The sequence below is a fragment of the Macrobrachium rosenbergii genome, chromosome 56 (genome assembly GCF_040412425.1).
Source record: "Macrobrachium rosenbergii isolate ZJJX-2024 chromosome 56, ASM4041242v1, whole genome shotgun sequence".
NCBI lineage: Eukaryota > Metazoa > Arthropoda > Malacostraca > Decapoda > Palaemonidae > Macrobrachium > Macrobrachium rosenbergii.
The window spans coordinates 21,275,113-21,296,919 of NC_089796.1; the positions used below are offsets into that span (position 1 = coordinate 21,275,113).

At 46.9% G+C, this 21,807-nt stretch overlaps 1 protein-coding gene and 1 pseudogene across 1 annotated transcript in view; both read right to left on the reverse strand.

Moving 5' to 3' along the window:
* LOC136836115 (E3 ubiquitin-protein ligase RNF34-like) overlaps positions 1-21,807 on the reverse strand; it is a 99,235-nt gene that overhangs the window by 63,342 nt on the left and 14,086 nt on the right. Inside the window, exon 2 of the mRNA XM_067100106.1 lies at positions 10,991-11,209. Within this exon, the coding sequence (XP_066956207.1) occupies positions 10,991-11,155 (165 nt within the window). The 5' untranslated portion in view covers positions 11,156-11,209. The remainder of the gene's footprint in view (positions 1-10,990; positions 11,210-21,807) is intronic.
* LOC136836766 (5S ribosomal RNA) lies at positions 4,529-4,646 on the reverse strand (annotated as a pseudogene).

Below are 21,807 nucleotides of genomic sequence, written 5' to 3' on the forward strand. Positions count from 1 at the left end.
AGTATGAATAGGCTCGAAAGGAGGCCCTGAGAGTCAAAGAAGCACAATGTCTAGTTCCAAGGAATAGAAGGCGGTCTGTGTCCCCTTGAAGTATCAAAAGATTTAATCAAGTCATTAAGATCCTGACTTGTTGCGAGATCCAAACCCTGTGCCTAAAGACAGAATTGAGCATGGATCTATAGCCTTTAATAGTGGAAGTTGTTAGTCCCCGAGAAGACTTCAGGAAGATTAAAAATTGGCTATTTGAGCTAAATTGGTCCCAGAAGAAGAGATACTGTTTCTTCGACACCAGTCACGAAAAAACTGACCACTTAGCCTGGTAGACGTTGGATGAAGATTATCGTCTACAGTTGGCAATAGCCTTTGCAGCTGCCTTTGAAAATCCTTTCACTCTGACAGGCTTCCTGACAGTCTGAAGCCTGTCAAAGTGAGAGTGGACAAACCTTGATGATAGTGGAGGAAATGAGGTTGTTTGAGAAGACTTTGACGCTGTGGAAGAAGTCTTCCACAGCAGTCTTGGGAAGTCCACCAAGAAGGTCCGCGAACCATTCTCTTTGCAGTCAAAACCGGGCCACTAGCATCATCGACGAGTTGCTGTGAAAATGATATTTTAATGATAAAATAAAAGTTTGTTCATACTTACCTAGCAGATATATATATAGCTGTATTCTCGGAGTCCGACAGAATTCAAAAACTCGCGGCACACGCAGTGGGGCCAGTGGTTAGAACCCATTCCCGCTGCTGGGAGGCGGTATCAGGAACCATTCCCATTTTCTATTCCAGATTTTCTAGTGCCACTGTCTCCTGAGGAGGTGGTGGGCACTATGATTATATATATCTTGCCAGTGGTAGTATGAACAAACTTTTTACTTTATCATAAAAATATCATTTTGTTCATGCGACTTACCTGTCAGATATATATATAGCTGGAATCCACCATTGGAGGTGGGAAGAGACAGAATAGGATTTGAAACAAAATATGTAGGCGATTGACGCCTTGGTTCCTTACTTATTAGCATAGCTGACCCGTGATTACTGTCACTCAAGCCTGCTTCTGCTTTACTAGAGTCTCCAGCAAAGGTAGTGACCTATATAGCTGGTGAGTTCTAGATGATCTGTCAATGGAAGTGACACAATGGGACTAGACCATAAGACCATACTGTGAGGCAAAAGGAGCAAAGACCAACCACCTGACCTGAGCGTCAACAGGTCCTGCCGAAGGGACGCCAGATCGGTGGGAAGCCCCGTAACCCTCTTGCAGCTTTCGACTTGCCCTCTCCCTGGTCCTGGGAGTCCCACAGAGGTCCATGCCTAGGAAGCGTTATGGGGCGATCTGACGTAAAAAACAAAATCAAGATTAAAATATACTTCCTAACCTCTAAAGGATAGGATAAGTATCGCTCTCTGCCCGCAACACTGTGTCTGCGGAAGCAACAACAGGTCCTGCCGAAGGGACGCCAGATCGGTGGGAAGCCCCGTAACCCTCTTCTGACTTCGACATGCCCTCTCCTTGGTCCTGGGAGTCCGACAGAGGTCCAGGCCTAGAAGCGTTATGGGGCGATCTGACGTAAAACACAAAATCAATATTAAAATATACTTCCTAACCTCTAAAGGATAGGATAAGTATCGCTCTCTGCCCGCAACACTGTGTCTGCGGAGGCGACAACAGGTCCTGCTGAAGGGACGCCAGATCGGTGGGAAGCCCCATAACCTCTTACGACTTTCGACATGCCCCTCCTGAGTCCTGGGAGTCCGACAGAGGTCCAGGCCTAGAAGCGTTATGGGGCCGATCTGACGTAAAAACACAAAATCAAGATTAAAATATACTTCCTAACCTCTAAAGGATAGGATGAGTATAAACTCTCTGCCGCAACACTGTGTCTGCTGCCACAACAGGTCCTGCTGAAGGGACGCCAGATCGGTGGGAAGCCCCAGAACCCTCTTCTGGCTTTCGACATGCCCTCTCCCTGAGTCCTGGGAGTCCGACAGGGTCCAGGCCTAGAAGCGTTATGGGGCCGATCTGGAGTGCGGAACGTATGGTCCTAGCGAATAGCAGTCTTCGTATGTCGTCTTCACGTCCAAGTAATGTGGAAGCGAACACCGAATTGCTTCAGCCAGAAGGTGGTACCCAGAAGATCTCTAGGGACATGTTCTTCTGGAAAGCCACCGAGGTTGCAATGGCTCTAACTTCATGAGCCTTAACTTTCAAAAAGACTCAAGTCACTGTCTTGAACGTCGGAAAGTGCGTCTAAAATGGTGCTTCTAAAAAAGAACGCCAGTGCATTCTTAGAAAGAGGCAAATCCGGCCTCTAGACAGAGCACCACAGGCTGTCCAAAGGACCTCAACTTTCCTGAGTCTTCTGCAAATAAAATTTGAGAGCCCTGACAGGACATAGGACTCTTTCTGGTTCTTGTCCGAGAATTTCCGTTGTTGCCCTTAATCTCAAGGTCCTGGGCCAAGGGGTAGACGGGTTCTCGTTTTAAAGAAACATAGGGCTTAGAGAACATACTGCATTATGGCCTCTAAAACCTACATGTTTACTGACAGCCTGAAGTTCACTAACTCTCTCGCTGTCGCCAGAGCAGTTAGGAAAATAACCTTCCTTGTCACATTCTTGAGAGCCCAAGAAAGAGGCTCAAGGTATTTGACATTAAAAATTTCAGAACGACATCCAGGTTCCAGGGAGGCATCCTGGAATGAGGTACCTTGACAGTCTCAAAGCATCTCAAGAGATTGTGAAGATCCTTGTTGTCGGCTGATAGTCTGAATGCAATTAGACTCAGAGCGGGAAAGTTTTGTGGTACCTTTCGAAATGGGGCTGCCTGAGCAGATCTACTCTCAGGAAGCGCCCTTGGGAAGTCCGCTGGAAGGCCAAGACCTCTGTGAATCATTCTGCCGCTGGCCAAAAGGGGCGATCAACGTCATCCTCGTCCTTCCGACGCTGAGAACATCCTGATTACCCCCCAGAATCTTGAGGGGAGGAAAGGTGTAGAGATCCAAACCCTTCCAGTCCCAGAGGAGGGCATCTACAGCTACTGCTCCTGTATCTAGAACGGAGAGCAGTATAGAGGGAGCCTCTTTGTCCTGGACGTCGTGAAGAGAGATCCACAAAAGGCGCCCCTAACCTCCACAGCTCCTGACATACCTCCTCGTGAAGGGTCCACTTGGTCGGCAGAAGTTGGCGCTGTCGACTGAGAAGGTCCTTGTGGATATTCCTCCACTCCTGCAACGAACCTCGTAAGGACGATGATCCCCGCGCATGGGCCCAAAGCAGGATTTCCTTCGCCAGGCGAACAGGGACCGGGAAGATCCTCCCTGTTTCTTGAGGTATGCCAGGGCTGTGGTGTTGTCTGAATTTACTTATGCGACTCAGCCTGACACTTGGCTCTCGAAGGATTGAAGGGCCAGCAGGATCGAATTCTAATTCCTTGAGATTGATGTGCCAGGACACCTGTTCCCCTCTCCAGGTGCCTGACACTTCCTCCCCTCCTAGTGTTGCTCCCCCATCCCTCCCTGGACGCTGCGTCGGAAAACAACACTAGGTGGGGCTCTGAAGGCGCAGAGAAACCACTTCTGCCAACCTCGAGGGGTCGGGCCACCACCTCAGGTGATTCTTGACAACGGGAGAGATCTTCAGGTCTCTCTAGATTCTCCATGTCTATCCAGTTTTCCGCCAGGAAAAACTGGAGCGGCCTGAGATGAAGTCTTCTCAGGGAGAAAAAACTCCTCCAGCGAGGAAATGGTCCCAGCAAACTCATCCATTCCTCACCGAGCATGTTTCCCTTCCTAGGAAGGATGAGACTTTATCTAAGCATTGCTGCTGGCGTTCCTGGGATGGAAAAGCTTGAAAAGCCACTGAATCCCATCTGAATCCCTAGATGACGATGGACTGCCTCGGGATCAGATGGGACTTTTCTTCGTTTACTAGAAGTCCTAGGGACTTTGTCAACTCTAAATTGCATTCAGGTCCTCCAGACACTTTGACTGTGAAGAGGCTCGGATGAGCCAATCGTCAGGTAAAGCGAGATATGAATACCCGCCAAGTGAAGCCATCTCGCCACATTTCTCATGATAACGTGGAAGATCATGGGGAGCTGAGCTTAGCCGAAGCAAAGAGCTCTGAATTGAAACACTCGTCCCCCAGTATAAACCTCCGGTATTCCTCGACTGAGGATGTATGAACGAGAGAAAGTAGCGTCCTTTAAGTCCAGAGCGACCATCCAATCTCCTAGTCTTAATGCTCCTTTGTTTTAGGCGGGCTCCGCCTCTGGAAAGACCTCTACCTCGGGAGACGATCTCGAGGAAGAAGCTCCTCCGAACAGGATTCAGCTTCCTGGAGGTCTGACCCGACAACGACGTCAAAGGGACTGCCGGGCCTTGACGAGTGGGCCAAGAGGTCTTGAGTGGCCTCCTCCTTCAAGCTGGAGGAGAGATCTTGATCAAGGACTGGGAAGCGATAGCTTCAGCAAACGGGCGAACAACAATTCTGCCCTCTGGCACGGAGAAACTGACTCTGCAAAAGTATGACACCAACAGCATCTGGTGTTCCCAGGCAGTCACCCATCCAAGTACTGACCAGACCCAACGCGTTGTTAACTTCGCTGATCGGACGAAGCGGTGCATCCAACGTGGTATGGCCTTAGGCAATTGTTACAGTACAAGGCCTCTTCTTCAAGAGGCCTGTACAAAAGTGGGGAAACCAGTTCCTCCGACCCTCCTGACTGTCTTGTCCATGCAGTTCAACACGCTGGACAGCTCCCCAGGCTGATCAGTCGGGACTCCTAATCTTGGACGTCTAGAGCCCCCAAACACCAGTCCAGGAAATTGAAGACCTCCATGGTTCGGAAACAGACCCTTCAAATGGTGATCTGTCTCCGACATAGTCCAGGACACTTTGGTTCCCCCTCTCCCTGCAGACAGGAGGGACCTTCTAGGCGCGTCGACCAAGCTAGCTAAGTCTCCTGGGACGTGAAGGAACTCTTGAGCCGCGTCCTCTCCGGTCTCGTACCACATACCTGCCTTGCCGCTCAGCCACGGAGGCAGGGCAAAAGAAGAATTGCCTTGGTCTTCCTTTCCTATATCCAGGTGTTAACCTTCTTTGAAGGCCTTCTCGTCGCCAGAGACGAAGTCATCTTGACAAACCCCGGCGCTCTCCTCTTCTAGGGACGAAGCAAACTGAGAAGGAGGAGAGAGAGGAGCGAGGTTTGAACTGTCACAAACAAGTCCTTGAGAAAACCGGCTAACACCTGGTAGTCCGTAGACGAGGAAGGGGGAGGCTGCTCATGGACTGCAGGCTCCGACTCACAAGAGACTTCTCCCTCTTCAATGGGAGAAACAGTCTCCCAAGGCCTTGGGAGAACGAAGGCCTTGCGGACCAACACACAGATGGGATTGCTCTGAAGAGTCACGTCGAGCAACCAAAGAGGCGTCCATCCGAGCGTCCTGTCGAGAGTCCATTTCCTGACGAGCAGCTACAGAAGCGTCCTCTGCCCACAACACTAGGATAGCTGCTTGCGAGCGTCAAGCTGCAACAGAAAAATCACGATGGCGATCCAGCGAGCGGTGAGCACGACTTGGGAGACGAAGCAGGTGACGTGAAGACGAAAGAGCGCAGGGAGGGGGCTAGGTAGGCTAGTTCGTCTGCTAATGATTTAATTAATCTAACCTCGAAAATTTGAAGAGGCGAATAAAACATGCTTGACAGAAAGGCCCCCAGTCAATATCTTGTGAAATAGGCTACCTACTTGGGAAGTATAACTCCCGCTAGCCTATGAGTACTAGTTATACGAATTTGGCTCGCCTAAGTTAGGCGGTAGATATAAATCAGTCTCGTGAGATAAAAACCTATTCGTCGTTTTAACTAAAACTATGGTGGTGGTTATCTCCTCACCTGACTAAAACTAAAGTTTTGATACTGACCTGAGTAAATTATGGCATCTTTAACGTATGCCGTGCTACTTTGAACTCGCGGTTGCGTTTGTTTACTTTTTACTAGGGAGGCAGCCATTTGCCTACGTGGCGTCACTCGTCTAGTTCCGCTGCTCATTAGACTATTTCCAAACCAAACCTTACCTTTCCTTTAATAACTCCATAAGTGTTTGATTTTGTTGTAGCAACATAGTTACGATATCTTTATTGGACATATCCTCTTCAGCGTCCGCCTTACGAGTCCGTTTTCTCGACGTGCACTTTGATTGACCCGGCGTTATTGTTGCTGCTTCTTCATTTTCGCTGACTCGCTCAATCTATGCACCTCCCAAATAGTTATTATTTTTCTTAGCCATCTTCCAGATGCAAAAAGAACACTATTAGTGCGAGAATGAAATCTGAACTAAAAATTAGCAGGGTGGGAGGTAAAGTAAGCGATCATTTATCAAACAAACATGCCCCTACACCTCATGCATATATTGTGAGGATCTACCAAGCTTTTGGTAGCCTCACCTTACACTCATTCACACAACATACTCTGAAGCTAGCATAACTAGATCCAGACATTATCCAAAGAGCAATCAAAAAGCAAATTCCACAAAAAGCGTATGCCAATCCACAATCCAAAGTCAAAAACCAAAAGTCAAATAGAATACTTAAGTGGAAAATAACAAGTTTCTAGAAATCCAAAGACGGAGGTACTGAAAACAGATGTTGACAGTACACGTGACAGAGAAAATCTGAATAGAAAATGGGAATGGTTCCTGATACCGCTCTCCCAGCGGCGGGGAATGGGTTCTAACCACCTGGCCCCACTGCATGTGCCGCAAGTTTTGGAATTCTGTCGGACTTCGAGAATACAGCTATATATATATCTGACAGGTAAGTCACATGAACAAACTGAAACTTGTTGATGACTTCACTCACCATACTGAACGGCGGGAAGTGTGTGTCCTCCATGTCTATTGTAACCATCCAATCCCCTTGATGAATGGAGGACAGCACTGACCGATTGGTTTCCATCCTGAATTTCATGGTCTTTATGAAAAAATTCAGAGAACTTAAGTCCAGGACAGGTCTCCACCCTCCCGATGACTTGGGTACGATGAAGAGGTGGTTGTAAAACCCCTTCAAGTTCACGTCTTTCACGACTTCTATGGCCCCTTTTTTGAGGAGGGAGGTAACCTTGACAGGGTCAAAAACCTCTGTGAACCTAATGAGTAGGTTGTCAAGCTGATGGGTGCCAAATCCAATGGGGGCTCTGTGCTGAATGGAATTGAGTACCCCTCTCTAAAAACTTCTATCACCCATGGTTCCGTGCTCTTGACTTCCCATTTCCTCTAAAAATGGAGAAGTCTTGCTCCCACTGGCAAACGGAGGACCGGATCCTCACTTGCTAGGAGAGGGTCTGGTAGATGACTTGATGGCTGTGCGCACTGCACGGGGCTTGGTACGTGGTCGGGGCTGATACCCTGCTAAAGCTCCTGTTGCAAAGGAGAGGCCACACCCTTACACTAACAGGTGCCCTAGGTGTCCGAATCTGCTGCTTTAGGTGTTTAGTGGAATGCGTTAGCAAGTCCTGGGTAGTCTTCTTCTGAAGCTCCGAAGCTACGCACTCCAAAGTAGCCCTGGGAAATAGACTATCTTGGTCCAATGGGGCGAAGAGCAGAGACGATTTCTGAGGAGTGACTCTTTTAGTTACCAACCCCTAAGGCACAGAGAACAGTCAATTCTTGTGATCCATCATGAACCTGCTCGCACAGGATAAAACTCCTAGCCAGTCTGCAGTGAGTCTGTCCAGTTGAGCTGTGCAATCTTCAGTCTTCTTTATCAAAGCACCCACTGCCCAATCAAGGAAGCTGAATATTTCACTAAATGATCCAACCCTGTTGCCAAAAAGCCTATCTTGGCAGAAGGATGAGATTGAAGCAGCAGCTAAGACCTTTTGTTCTTGCACTGCAGTTGAAGGTTTCTTTAAAAGGCTCAAGATGTTATTGAGACCACAATGAATCGGTTCCAGAGAGGAGTCTTGCGGCACCAGAATGCTGACACTAGTCGAAACTGGCTACGTTGGACGATCAGCAGTAGTGGTATGAGATGTTAAATGCTTATCAGGATGTGGCACAAAATGAAGCGGTGAGTGTGGCAACTGAGTCCTGCAAGATGTCACAGAAGTAGTCACCAAAACCGATGAACCATCAAAGTCCTGTGAACACTCGGTTAAAGTCTGATCTGGCACAGAATGCTTCCTGGTAAGAGGTCGTTTAGAAGGGTGAACCAATGTAGGAAAATCAGCGCCAAACGATGGTCAGAGCGTTCGGCTCGACAGAGCGCTCCCCTCCACTCGAGCGCTCGTAATCCACTGCACCAACGTACGTTACTGGGTGTTCGAATGCTACCGAATGTTCAAAACATACTGAAGTACCACCCACTGGCCGCTTGACGCCAGCCAACCGCCTGGCGCCAGGCAAGCAATCGCCTGCATAGGACGATCGGGCACCAAATGGTGGTTGGAGCGCTCTCTCGGAAGTCACGCTAACCTCCACTCAGGCGCTCATAATCCACTGCATCAACATATGTCACTGGGCGTTCAACTGCTATTGAATGTTCAAAATGTATGGCAGTATCACCAACTGGCCACTTGATGCCAGCTGACCGCCTGGAACCAGACAAGCGATCACCTGCATAGGACCATCGGGTGCCAAATGGTGGTTGGAGCGCTTGGCTCGGAAAGCTCGCTCACCTCGGCTCGGGCAATCGTAATCCACTGCATCAACACGCATAACTGGTCGTTCGACTGCTACCGAACATTCGAAACGTATGGCAGTACAGTAAACCCCCAGTATTCGCGTTCTCACGATTCACGGACTCGCCTATTCGCGGATTTCTCTACGGAACATATATACACATTATTCGTGGAAAATTCGCCCATTCGCGGTATTTTTCACTGAGAAATATTCACTAATTACCGTATTTTCATATAATTTTCATGACTAAATGAACTTATGATAAAACTATTAAAATACTCAGGTATAAGCATTTTCACAAGGTTTGTTTGTGTTTGAACTATCAAAATAGGCAGTTCTAATTGTCTTTAGAGGGGATTTAAGTATTTTAGCTATTTGTGGGGGGGTGTGGTACGCATCCCCCCCGAGAATACGGGGGTTTACTGTATCACCAACTGGCCGCCTGACGCCAGCCAAATGCCTGGCGCCAGACATGTGATCAGCCATAATACTGCGTCCCTTCTTTGGGCGCTTGGCCGATGCTGAACGCACCCCCACCGGGTGCTTGGCTAATACTGGCCACTAGGCACTCTTCTTAAATGAGAGTTGCGGTACAAGCAACTCAGGAGACATCAGGACGTCTTCCTGGTCCCAGAAGTTGCAAGGAGGTTCAGAAATCTGTCCTAGATCTCTGGAATGCTTACACATAAGCAGAGGACTGCGCTCGAGAGCTGCTGACTTTTACAAGGGTATGACTGCACCTTCTGCCCAAGTTGGAATTGGGTTCCCTCGCCGATACGTAGTGCACATATACTCAGCTTTTCAATGGCTGTCCATCAAAAACTGCAGACAGCTGGATTGACTAAGGGGTGACTATCCGGAGGCAAAAACCCATATGGACTCCCATGGACCGACAGTATGCCTCCTCCCAAATAAAAAAAGTTAAGTATACCTTAGTTTTACCAGACCACTGAGCTGATTGACAGCTCTCCTAGGGCTGGCCCGAAGGATTAGACTTGTTTCGTGGCTAAGAACCAATTGGTTACTTAGCAACGGGACTACAACTTATTGTAGAATCAACCACATTATAGCAAGAAATGAATTTCTATCACCTGGTAAATCCTCTAACTCTTCATCAGCCGGTCGGGAATTGAACTCCGCCCATCGAGTGATAGATCCGCAGCTCTACCGACTCACCCAACGAAGAGCTTATGCCTCCTCCCAGGTTTAGAGGGTAGTGACAGGGAACGAGCTTAGGAGATCCGTATGATGCATTTCCAGTGGCTGTCTGTTGATACCTGGGACTGGCAACAGGCTCAACTGAGGGGGTAACTACCCATGGGCAAACCCCACCGACCTCCCTTGGACGTTTGCTTTGCCGCCTCCTAGGTTTAGAGGAATATGACAGGTACCTAGGTCTAGGAGCGTTGGCGGGATGAGTAGCCACCTCCTCCACTGACATGACACTTGCACTAACACTTTTTGCACTCAACTCATTCATTAAGATCTTAACAGAAGCGCCCGGGGCTTCAAGCCTGGCTAAGGCACTGGGCTCGGAAGGTATGGAGCTAGGCAAAGGAGTTACAGGTAAAGATGGACGGCTTGGAATAGGGGAAAAAGCTGTCAGAGTCGTCGAAAGGACAGACACCTCTGGAGAAAGCTGCAACCTAACCTTGGCTTCAGCAGCCGCCTTTCTCTCTTTCTCTCTTTGAAGTCTTGCTAAATGAGAATTGAAAGTCTCCCATTTCCCCTGATTCCACTCCTTACACTCCTCACAGTTAATGTCAGGAGAACAACTTTGCCCTCTACAAGAGGCGCAGATAGTACGAGTGTCATACTTAGCATATGTCAGTCTTGTCTTGCAGCCCTTGCTGCAATACCTAATGCTATGAGCACTCGAGTCTGACATATTCAGTCACAATTAAGGAAAAACGCTGATTAGCGCTACCAAAAACTACAATGTACTTCACCAAATTCGGCGTTGTCCGCAAACAACCGGTGAAAACAAATCAAAACAAAAGCTACCCAGCGACCGATGTTCAGTCGACGAGCGGCAGGAACGAACTGAATACTTGAGCCAGTTGCACCTATTCTTCCCCGAAAGTGGGCGGGGTCTGTTACCTACACCAAAACAATGCGAGTGCTACCAAGAAATTTAAAACTCAAGCTGCCGCAAAAGTAGGAACTAATAGCATTGTAATTACTTGGTCAGTTACTTAAATAAAATTCTCTTGTTTACTACTTTACTAGTCTCTGTAGTATAATAGTTTATGGTCAAAATCATGTGGCTGCTAATGGGAAAATGGTATAAAGGTAGTAATGTTCGCAACCTCACCTTTCTCTTAAGAATGGTGAACTTTGCATTACACTGATCACAGTCACCCATCTCAGGAGTCTTTGCAGCAGTTGTGTAGCTTGGGAAAACTCTGGGAGAGCACTTCCAAACCTCCTTACACCACCAAGTGAATGGCCCTACGCAGCCTTGATTTCCCCCCTGCATATCAAGTGAAGATCCTCTTTCAAACCAGCTACCACATTATTCCTAGAATAACACCTGAAAGATTACACAGAAAAAAATCAATTTTTAAAATGAACAAAAAAACTTGTGTAAATATCGATGAAAAAATATCATATGAACATATAAAGTTATGCAATGTAGTATACAAGCATTCAAAAAATTTTTACTTCCGTAGGGAGTAAACTCTTAAACAAAAGGGAAACTGTGGTGCGAAGAACTAAGATTGTTCAAGCCATGGTATTCTACAGTGCTGCACACTGTGCTAAAAAAAAAAAACAGCTCTTATCAAGACCTACCAAGTTTCAGGCTAAGTCACAATATTTGAAATATTGCAATTTATAAACTGCATTCATCCTAGATACAAACCTGAGGTCTTTTGCATGAATATACCTTTGGTGCGAGCTGGTTACGTCATTTGACGCTTGGTAATGAGGTAGTTAATTAGCCCACTCACCTGACTATCAGCCCTCAATTTTACCCTTAACAAACAGATAAATGCAGGGATAGTTTGCGATGAAATTATGATACAACACTTTAGACTGATTCTTTACATATAGGAAAAATGCAATTTATCTTTAAAATTCATAAATTCAAAATGCGACAACTTAAAAGTCATTTGTATATTTCCTATGCAGTATACAAATCAGAACATTATCTTTCAACGTGAGCTGGAAATGGATGCTGAACTTTGTAACATGGTGGGTTAACTGGAGGTTAAGGTTAAGTAGGAGAATACCCCTCATTCACCTACTACCATTGAGCACTTTTTCCTTTGGCCTTTGGGGCACAGCAGGGAGGTTATGATAAAAAATGACAATTTTATGATAAAATAAAGTTTTATATACTCTTACCAAGTAACTACAATTAGTTTCACTTAACTGCAGCAGCTTATAAATTTGAAATTCGCGGTAGCATTCTATTGTTTTGGTGGTGGTAACTCGGCCCCGCCCACTATCGGGGAAGTATAGGTACAACACAGCTGAAGAGCTCAATTCGTTTGTGCCCATGTCCATGACAGAGGAGGAGGGAGGGCTTTGATCACGTAGTTACTTGGTAAGTATTTATAAAACTTTATTTTATCATAATAAAAATGTCATTTTTATATAAGTAACTTATCAAATACAGTAACTACACAGCTGAATCCCACATTGACAGGTGGGACACATGGACATATACTACTCAAAAACACTACGTAATGGAAATGAATTTGGATAAGAAAGTAGCTGGCACTGGTACAATGCGTGTTGTAAGTTTACCTGGTGAGAGGGCTACAGCAGGAAGATACTACCTCTGGTTGCTGCTCATCTCGACCCGTAGTAGCGTGGCGGTATAGGCAAGTGTCGCCTCTACCTCAGTGGGTGCTTTGCAGCCGAGGAGTACTCCAATGGCTGCCAAAGCATCATAATAAAAAAAGTCTTTGCCTGGGCGCAGTACCACAAAACAACCAGAAAACCAAGTTACCCATTTACCACATAAAATCACTTAAAACATTACCCATTCATTAAAAAGCACAACGATTGGTGGGTACTCCAGGTACACAGTATCCCCCAAAACTTCCCAAAACTTGCCATCCTGTAACCAAGGCGAGTGGATAAAGGAATGGTAGTTATACCTCCTATCCTTCTTCCCCCAATACCAATACTGTACCATACCAGCCAAGGATAACAGACCTAGGGCACTGCAGTTCTCATATACTGTTTCAATATCACGCAGATAAAAATTTGCAAACACTGAGTTGCATCTCTAGACGGTGGATTGCACTATTGTGGAGAGAGATAAGTTTTGCTTGAAAGCCAGCAAAGTAGCTACTGCCCTAATTTCGTGGGCCCTAACTTTACAAATGGGAAAATCCTCCTCATGAGTCTTCAGGTGAGACTCGGAAATTACATCCCTCAGAAAAAATGCCAACGCACTCTTAGATAAAGGATGTGTTAGGTCCTTGACTGAACACCAGAGGTTAGGGGAAGGACCTCTGATACTTCTAGTCCTCTCGAGGCAATGCTTTAACGCTCTTACTGGACAAAGAGCTCTCTTTTGGTTTGTCAGCCCAAGATTGTCTGTCAAACTCTTGATCGTGAATGAATGGGGCCAGGAAGTGGAAGGCATTTCTTTCTTACCTAAAAAACCCAAGGTGAAGGAGTAGACCGCATTTCCTTGTACAAAACCCACCTTCTTGCTCAAGGCCTGTAGTTCACTAGTCCTTTTAGCTGTAGCTAGGTTCTACTAAGAAGTGTCTTCTTGGTAAGATCAGGAAGGGATAAGGATTGGAGGGGCTCAAACAGAGGGCCCAAAAGATGTTTTAAGACTTCATCTAAATTCCAAGGCACAGAAGCTGTCTTGACCTGTTTCGAAGTATCTAAAGATTTGATCAAAGCGCTGATGTCTTTATCAGCAGACAAATCCAGGCATCTATCCCTGAACATGGAGTTAAACACAGCTTTGTAGCCCTTGATCATGGGTGTAGCTACCCCTCGGGAGGTCCTTAAGAAAAGCAGAAAATCTGCTATTTGCACCACAGATGACTGCGGATGACTGCCCACTTGGTCTGGTAAACCCTAGAGGAGGACTGGCGTCTACACTTAGCAATCACTTCTGCAGCTGGTCTCGAAAAGCCCTTCGCCCTGACAAGCTTCCTAACAGTTTGAAGCTTGTCAGAGCAGGAGCAGATAATCCTTGATGGAACCGGTGAAAGTGCGGTTGCTTGAGTAAATTTCATTTCTATGGTAGAAGTCTTGGGAAATCCACCAGAAGATTGATGTCTGGACACCATTTGTTCTGGGTCCAAAAGGGGGCCAACAGGGTCATCACTGTGTTGTCGTGAGAGAGGTACTGTACTTGTTGATGACATCTCTCACCATACTGAATGGTGACAAGGCGTGTACATCGAGGTTTGACCAGTCCTGGAGCATCACATCTGTTGCCCATGTGAGAGGGTCCGGGGGCTGGTGAACAATACAAGGGAAGACGATAGTTTCCCGGCGTTGCAAACAGGTCTATAGATGGCTTCCCCCACCGTTTCCACAGGTCGGTGCACACCTCCGGATTCAGTGTCGATTCCGTAAGTAGGACCTGTTTGCAGCGACTTAATTTGTCTGCTAGGACATTTAATTTGCCCTGTATAAAACGTGGGACAATCTGGGTGTGATTGTTCCGTGCCCATAGGAGAAGAACCTTGGTTGCTTGGTGAAGAGAGGAGTGAGTCCCTCCCTGATTCTTTATATATGCTACAGCAGTCTTATTGTCCGAATGTACTGACTGTGCTGTTGAAAGTTGCTGTTGTGAAGTGCTGAAGAGCTAAGTGAATTGCTTTTGGCTCCTTCATGTTGATATGAAACCTTCTTTCGGGTTGCGACCATGTCTTTGATACTTCCATGTCTCCTAGGAGAGCCGCCCCTCCCCCCACCAGCCCAGATCTGACGCGTCTGAATATAAGATAAGGTTGGGGCTCACAGGGTGTAGAGACTTCCCTTTTGAGAATCTTCTTCTACAAGCCACCATTGAAGGTCCTCCTTGATCTCGGGTGTGTTTGGAAATACCAGTCTGGAAGGGTCTTCCTTTGCCAACTGCCCTTTAGGAAGAATTGTAACACTCTCACGTGGAGTTTTCCTAAAGGCACGAACTTCTCTATGGATGATAGAGTGCCCAGCAAACTCATCCACTCGTTGGCCAAGCATGACAGGAGAGAAAGGAAGTTCCAAATCGTCTGAGTAAGAACTAATTGGGACTTGCTCAGGTTTATTAACAGGCCCAACTCTTGAGCTACAGTATCTTCTGAAGGTCGTCTGTGCATCTTGATTCCGAGGGGGAGCGTAGGAGCTAGTCGTCTAGATATAGATAAATGTTGATCCCCCATAAGATGGAGCCACTTCGCTAGAGGGGCAAAAACTGGGTAAAAACTTGAGGAGATGTGGAGAGGCTGAAGCACAGAGCCCAAAATTGGAAGACTCTGCCCTTGAACACAAACCGCAGATACTTTCTGGAATCCGGGTGTACTGGAACTGGAAGTATGCATCCTGCCTATCTATGGTGACCATCCAATCCCCCTGCAGGATGGAAGACAGGCCTGATTGATTGATTTCCATCTTGAATTTTGTAGTTTGAACAAAGAAATTCAGGCCACTGATGTCCAGGACAGGTCTCCAACCTCCTGATGACTTTGGAACAATGAACAACAGTTGTAAAACCCTGGCGTGCTTATGTCCTTGACCACCTCCACAGCTCCCTCCCTGAGCAGAGATGAGACTTCCGGTGACAGGGCCAAAAACCTCTCCGAGCCTATGGAGTAGGCTGCCAAGCCGATGGGAGGACACTACGGGAGTTTCTCCCTGAAAGGAATGGCACATCCCTCTCTGATGACTTTCAAGACCCAAGGTTCGGCATTTCTGACTTTCCATTTGCTCCAAAAATGTAGGAGTCTTGCTCCCACCGGGACATGGAGGAGGGGATCCTCACTTGCAAGGAGAGGGCTTGACCGAAGTTTTCTTGACTGGTCGAACTGACTGAAGATTCGTTCGTGGACACAGCTGGAACTTAGCTTTACCACCTCAAAAGGGCTGCTGCTGTAGTGGTAAGATTGTTCTCGAAGCAAATAAGTCAAAGGAACATGTCCTGACTCCCTTAGACGTTTGGTGAACTGTGCCAGCAGATCCTGCATAGACTTCCCATGCAACTCCACTGCTACATGCTCTACTGTGGCACGAGGAAGAAGCCTGCAGCTGTCCAAAGGAGAAAACGCGGACCTCTGGGATGGAGTAACTCCTTTTGTGGTGAATGAGCACCACAGCTCTTTCTTCTTGAGGACTCCCACTGCAAACAAAGCTGCCGATCCACCCCTAATTGCCTTATCTGCGCAAGAGAGCACTCCTAGCCAGTCTGCAGAAAAGTTGCCTTGGAGGGTGGCGCAATCTTCAATCTTCTTCGCCAATGCACCCACTTTCCAATCCATGAAGCTGAAGATTTCAAACACCTCAAAGATGTCCCATGTCAAGTGATTTAGCTCTGAGAACGTGAACAAAATCTTGGTAGAGGAGAATGCTGATCTTCATGCTGAATCAATTAAATTGGAGAAGTCCCCTTGGGAGGAGGCAGAAACTCCCAAAGAAGGAGCTTCCCCAGTGACTAAGACAGGTACAGCACCTTCTCTTCAACAGAGATCCCTCATCTCTATCAGCCAACTCTCAATGCCACATGGGGCTTTCTTCGATGAAGAAGACACTAGCATCTTAGGCATCGTGGAGGATTCCGTAAGCTGTCTCATCATGAATGCCGAACTCGGGGAAGACGGGGTCGCTGGGGAAAAGAACATCGGAAAGCAGAACAGGAGATACTTTAAAATTTTTAGAGATGCATATGCTGTGGAGGGCTGTTCCTGGTCAAAGTCCTCTTCCTCAGACATAATAGGAGACATAGCCAAATCCGCATATTCATGAGACACTGTTGGCTTTTGCAGAAGGTCTAGAATACTATCTAGACGACGCTTGATTGGTTCCAATGAAGGATCCTGAACCAACTGGTGACTGGAGTGTGGCGTCGGAAGTCTCGATGCAGTTGGTGCTAACTTGGAAGGCGAGCGGGTAAACACTGGAGGAAGTGCGTGCACAGGTGACTCTTCAAATACTGCATGCATCCTCGGATTTTGCTGGATGCTCGGATCCCATGAATCCCACTGTAGGCTTGGATCCCTTGGATCCCACTGGGCACTTGGACCCCTCGGATCCCACTGGACATTTGGGGGATCTCTCGGATCCCACTGGAACCTTGGATCCCACTGAGTTCTCGGATCCATCGGATCCCACTAATCACTTGGATCCCTTAGGATGCTCGGAAAACACACAGAACTCAGATCCCTTGGATCCCACTGGACTCTGAACGTTTCTTGGAAGCGCGTTTGGGCATCAAACACCAGCGCTCTGACAGATACTGTAGGCGATGCATGACTGGGATCGTCCCAAAATGCTACAAGACAGTTTGGGACTCTGTTCCCGATCTCTGGACTGCTTACATGAAATAGGGAAATCATTCTCAGCTACAGAAACAGACCTTTTCAACGGTCTGGATGCAATCTTGAAGCGCCACTTGCACCTCTTACTCGCACTGCACTTGGATCCATCGGATCCTGAATCCGAATCACGAGAGGAAAGGGTGTGTACACCAAGTTGGACGCCTTTCCAGTGGCTGTCCACCAAGTCCTGGGATCCTCGTGCAATAGGCTTGGCTGAGGGGGAAACTACCCGTCGGCAAACCCCACTGACCTCCCTTGGACTTACGGTTTGACTCCTCCCAGGTTTAAGGGAGTTTGACAGGGACCTTCGTCTAGGAGCATCAGTGGGATGAGTAGTCACCTCCTCCACTGACACTGGACTTTCACTGTGATCACTGACAATAATCCTATCTATAAGATCTACTGGAGCCCCTATTTGAGCTACAGTATTAACTAAGAGACCAAACTTTTGGTCTATCCTGGCTTCCAGACTGGCAATAGCATTGGGTTCCAAAGATTGGGAGATGGGTAACGGAGTTGTAGGAAAAGTCAGAGGACTGGTGATAGTGGAAAAGGCAGTCACAGGTGTAGAAAGGGCAGGTAAAGCAGGTGAACCTTGGCTAACAGAACCCTTAGCTTCAGCTCTAGCAGCCACCTTTCTCTGTCTATTCTTCTCAAGTTTGTCTAAATAATTAGTCAAAGTCTTCCACTTCCCCTGATAACCACTCTCTGCATTCACCAAAAGTTAAGTTAGAAGAGCAAATTTGTCCCCTACACTGACAACAAGTGGTATGGGAGTCATATTTGACTGATGTGAGTCGGGTACTGCAACCATTCTTGCAAAACTGGATGCCAGAAGAACTAGAGTCAGACATATTAGGTCACAATCAGGAAAAGTCCACACTAAATAAGCTAATCTAATCAGTGTAAATGCTACCAAAGCCAGGAATACTTCACCAAATGCGATGAGTCAAAACCATCCGGTGATACAACATCCAAAAATCAAACCAATGCTGCTTCAACAACCGATGATCAGTCGTTGACCAGCAGGTGTGCTGTACCTATCCTTCCCCAGTAGTGGGCAGGACCAAGCTACCTACACCAAAACAATAGAAGCTACCACAAATTTCAAATTTTTAAGATGCCATGGAAGTGAGGCTGCTTTAAAAGGCTTCTCTTCTGGAAAAGTCCATTGAGACTGAGAAGGTGTGGGAACCACTCCTTCTGTGGCCAAAACAGAGATACAATCGTCATGGACACATTGGTGTGGGTCATGAACTTGTTTAGGACTTCCCTCACCATGCTGAACAGTGGGAAGGAGCAGACATCCAAGTCTGACCAGTCCTGGAGCACGGCATCTGTTGCCCATCCTCAAGGGTGTGGGGCTGGAGAACAGTAGATGGGGAGGCGATGGTTCCTCAACATCGCAAACAGGTCTACTGACGGTTTTCCCCCACCGTTCCCACAAGTCGGTGCACACCTGTGGGTTCAGTGTTCATTCTGTCAGACGAACCTGTTTACAGCGACTTAACTCATCCACAAAAATGTTTAACTTTCCCTGGATGAAGCGAGTTATTATCCTGGTACGGTTGATCTCTGCCCGGAGATGATGATCCTTGGCCACTTTGTAAAGGGAGAAGGAATGAGTCCCTCCTTCATTTTTGATGTAGGCCAATGCAGTCATCTTGTTCGAGTGGACTGTGATTATCTTGCCGCAAGTCTCTGTCACAAAATGCTGACGGGCCAAGTGAACAGCCTTCAGTTCCCTTACATTTATACGTAAATTCTTCTCTCCTGACGACCACTTCCTGGATATTTCTGTCATTCAAAAGTGGCCTGCAATCCAGATCCAATGCGTCTGGGTACAACGTTAGGTCAGGACTCAGCGGGTGCAATGACTTTCCTACTAAGAACCTCTCCTCTGCAAGCCACCACTAAAGATCCACCTTGATCTCGGGAGTGATGTGGAAAACGAAGGAGTCTGGGAAAGTCTTCATTTGCCAACTGGCCTTTAGGAAAAATTGTAGGATTCTTGTGTGTAACCTTCCTAAAGGCATGAACTTCTTGACGGACAAGAGCGTGCTTAGCAGATTCATCTACTCGTTGGCTGTGCACGATGGGCGAGATATGAAGTCTCTTACTTTCTTCAGGTAGTCTTGAATCCTTTTGTGGGACGGAATAGCTCGAAAAGTCACGAGTATCGATCCTCATTCCCAAATACAGAATCGACTGTGTCAGAGTAAATCGGATTTCTGAACCGACTTAAAAATGGTATTTCATTATAAAATAAGTTTTTAAATATACTTACCTGGTAGTTACATATATATAGCTTTATCCACTTGATTCGTCAGCGCATGACGGCAGAAATTCAAAGTGCGGCAATCGCCGATAGATGGTCAGGTGGCCATACCTGAGCGCCCTCTACCAGGTAACTAGAACCATTCCCAATTGTCCTCAGAAATTCCATGCCCCTGTTCTCAGAGGGGAGGAGGGAGGGACTTTATATATGTAACTACCAGGTAAGTATATTTAAAAACTTATTTTATAATGAAAATACCATTTTAAATATCTAACTTCCTGGTAGTTACATATATATATATTGATTGACACCATTGTGGTGGGTTAGAGAACCAAAACACCGTTGGGAATTCGTGATAATTACTAAACACTAAAAATTAGCTGTAAACATACTCTGGTTCTTACCTGATAAGGAAGCTGGCTTCATAATTATCCTGCCTCATTCGCCTGCATTCCTTGAGAGACCCAGCGACCCATCCAGGGGGCTGTAGAAAGTCTCTATGGGGCTGTCACACGGTCCTCGACCTTAACATGACTAGACCACCACCCTTGCTATCCTGGCATAGCCATGGACAAAGAGCTGACCACCTGACCCACTAAAAATCACTAAATAACACACTCCATAAAAACCTAACTTAGACTTGCAACCCCAGACTGTGGAAGGTTGCAACAACCTTCACAGACAACCTGTGAGTTCAAATCAAGAAAAAGGCAAGGGTATAATAAAAAAAAAAAAAGGTTATAGGGTAGAGGCAGTAGTACCCTCTCTCCAACTACAGAGGCGCGGAGGCAACGTGAGGACAGGGAACAGCAATCCTCATATTGGGTCTGTACTTCTTTTCAGGTAACAATCTCACGAAGATAGATTTACTTCGCCAAAAGTCGCTTCCAAAATCGATTTCATAGACCTGTTGTGTCTATAAGCCATCGGTTGCCACCGCTCTTACCTCGTGCGCTTTGACTTTGAGGATTGGAAGCTTTTCTCGTCACATTCTTGGTGAGCTTCCCTTATTGTCTTGATAAAGAACGCCAGTGCATTCTTTTGATATGGTAACGAAGGTTTCTTCACTGAGCACCAGAGGTGATCTGTCTGACCTCTCATGTTTCTGGTCCTTGTAGATAAAATTTTAGGGCTAACTGGACAAAGGCCTCTCTCTTTTCCTGTCCTACTAAATGAGACAGCCCTGGTATGGAAAAAAGATCTGGGCCATGGTTGAGAAGGGTTCTCGTTTTTAGCGAGAAAACCAAGTTGAAGTGAGCATACTGCATTTTCCCATTGAAGCCTACTTTCTTGCTAAAGGCTTGTAGTTCTCTACCCTCTTGGCTGTAGCCAAGCGACCAGGAAAGGGTCTTCTTAGTGAGATCCTTCCATGAACCTTGTCGAGAGAGTTCAAACCTATTCGAGGTTAAAAATTTTAAGACTACGTCCCAAGTTCCAAGAGGGTCGGGTTGTCCTTCCTCTTAACTGTCTCAAAGGACCTTATGAGATCCGTGGGGTCCTTGTCTCCCGACACGTCAATATTTCTGTGACGGAAGACGGAAGCAAGCATGCTACGGTATCCCTTGATGGTAGATATCACTAGGTTTCCTTTGGTTTTCAAATGCAGAAGAAAATCTGCCAGTTGAGTTAGAGAGGTACTGGAAGAGGAAATGTTGTTTTTCTCCACCATTCCTGAAAACGTCCACTTTGATTGGTACACCTTGTGTGGGCGTTCTCCTCGCTCTCGCGATGGCTCTTGCAGCTTCCTTGAAAAACCCTTCGCTCTTGCCAGTTTTTCGATAGTCCGAAAGGCAGTTAGGTTGAGCGAGGAGATTTTGATGGTATCTCTCTATATGTGGTTGTCTGAGCAGATCGTTCGACAAGGTAACGATCTGGGAGTGTCTACTAGCCACTCCATCACCTCCGTGATCCATGGTCTCATGGGCCAAAATGGAGCTATCAGGGTCATGCGGGCGTCGTTGACTCTCTGAACTTCTTCATGACTCTGTCTAGGATCTTGAATGGAGGAAAAAGCGTACATGTCTAGTCCCTCCCAATTCATGAGGAAGGCGTCACCGCCACTGCTTCCTGGTCTGGGACTGGGAGAGCAATAGACTGGTAACCTCTTCGTTCTCTGTGTCGCAAAGAGGTCTCATTGTGGTTCTCCCACAGATTCCAAAGCCTGTTGCACACATCGTGATGTAGGTCCATTCTGTCGTGAGAACCTGTCTTCCTCTGCTGAGAAGATCCGCTCTGACGTTCTTTCTCCCCCATGAAGCGGTGATCAGAGTTAAGTTGTTCGTTTCTGCCCACAGCAGGAGATCTTTGGCTGCCTCGTAAAGGGAAAAACGAACGAGTGCCACCTGTTTCCTGATG